Genomic DNA, 1,747 nt, shown 5'->3' on the forward strand with positions numbered 1-1,747 from the left:
TTAATCCATTGAACTATCTGGCTGGCCCTTGTTTAGAGAATTTTTAATTAAAGGAGATAGGTTTGATATCTTTTGTTATATGCAAAATTACTTTAAGGTTAAATTTGAAGATATGATATTTATTGGTAGCTAGTATGGTCTATTGAAGGTTGGACTGCATATCTGTCTTTATACCTATCTGTATATCTATATCTTTCTTAAATTTTGAGCTACAAGGAAATCTGTCTCCTTAGTTTGTCTACTTTCCTAGCAAAGAATGAGAGGATGGTGGCACATGCGCGTAATCCCACCACTTGGGAGGTTGGGGCTATGAGTTTGAGGCCAACTTGGGCTACTTAGTGAGTTCAAGACAGCCTGACCTCTACAGCAAGACCCTACACAATATGCAAGATAGGAACCTACAGATGTAGTACCTAGAGATTTCTGATTAAAACTCCACTCTTTGTCTAAGTCATACAGGGAAAATCCTTACATTATCTGAGTTTTAGAATTCTTGCTACTTAAAAATATATCGCAGTAGTTTCAGAGTCATCCAGATTTAAAAATAGGTATACTGCAGTTTCTTTCCCTTTCAACTCTAAAGATTTTAAACTTTATGTCTCATGAAGGCCGCCAGCTTATATAAGCTAGAAGAAGAAAACCACGAGGCGGCCACGTGCCTGGAGGATGTGGTTTACCGAGGCGACCTGCTTCTGGAGAAGATCCAGAGCGCGCTCGCTGACATCGCGCAGTCGCAGCTGAAGACCCGCAGCGGCTCCCACAGCCAGGCGCTCCCGGACTCCTAGCGCCCGGAGGCTGGTGCTGGAGCAAGGACTGTTTTAATGCATTATGAATTCTGCATCATCAGATTAAATACAAGCCTTACCAACAGTTAGGGAAACATACACTATAATACTTGTTACCTTTTTAGCTATTTTATTAATCTTCTATTTTCACTCTTGATAAATAAGCATACAAAATTGTAATTGAACCAGCTTTAAACCATCACTATGCTTTCAGTTTTTTACCTGAATGAAATTATTAAAAGATACTGCATTAATGTTCATAATATAGTTAAACAGACACCCTACAAAGCTCTGTCTTTTTTCTTGCCGTGGATAGAACCTCCAGGCCTAGCAGAAGCTGGGCAAGCTGTTTGCTGCAGTTACACCACCAGCCACAAGTTGTGTCTTATTTCTGCAGTCCTTTCACAATCCACAACATCCCTCGAGCGGGAGGTATGGGATATTTTGGTCTATATTGGTATCCTTCAGATACCCTTAGGAGGTAGCATTTTATGAATATGGAACTTTAAGCAAGTTTCTCAAACTGTTGCTTTTAAGAAGCACAAGGAAGGCTCTTCCCTTGCTAACTTGCTGCCTTCTGCTGCCATGAGCTGTTGCCCCCTCTGCCGTGTGCCACCCTCCCTTGGAGCCAGCTGACTGGACTGAAACTGTACAAACCGTGAGCTGAGTACACCTTCCCTTCCTTAGAAAGGAAAGAAAAGGAAGATGGGTGTATGTAGACGGAGGAAATCACTTACACAGACCTTTTCTTTTCCAAAACGTTGTATCCTAGTTGGCCCCGCCTTTCCCTAAAAAACTAAACTTTTCCTTCCCAAAAATTTAATGAAAAAAAAATAGCAATGAGACAGTTACAAATCAAATTCATAGGACAGTTTCAATAATTAACACATTGCATACTGCCTTCCGAGTGGTTATTTGTTGTACAAGATGCAGACATGATATCCTACTTACAGACAATATTA

General features: G+C 40.6%; 1 protein-coding gene across 1 annotated transcript in view; it reads left to right on the top strand.

The window, feature by feature from the left end:
• The window catches only part of Med21 (mediator complex subunit 21), a 13,166-nt gene extending 11,662 nt beyond the window's left edge, over positions 1-1,504 (top strand). The window contains exon 4 of the mRNA XM_004634666.2: positions 609-1,504. Coding sequence (XP_004634723.1) covers positions 609-785 — 177 coding nt within the window. The 3' untranslated portion in view covers positions 786-1,504. The remainder of the gene's footprint in view (positions 1-608) is intronic.
• Positions 1,505-1,747: the final 243 nt, after the last annotated feature.

The sequence above is a fragment of the Octodon degus genome, unplaced genomic scaffold (assembly GCF_000260255.1).
Source record: "Octodon degus isolate 3935 unplaced genomic scaffold, OctDeg1.0 scaffold00064, whole genome shotgun sequence".
In the NCBI taxonomy this organism is placed as follows: domain Eukaryota; kingdom Metazoa; phylum Chordata; class Mammalia; order Rodentia; family Octodontidae; genus Octodon; species Octodon degus.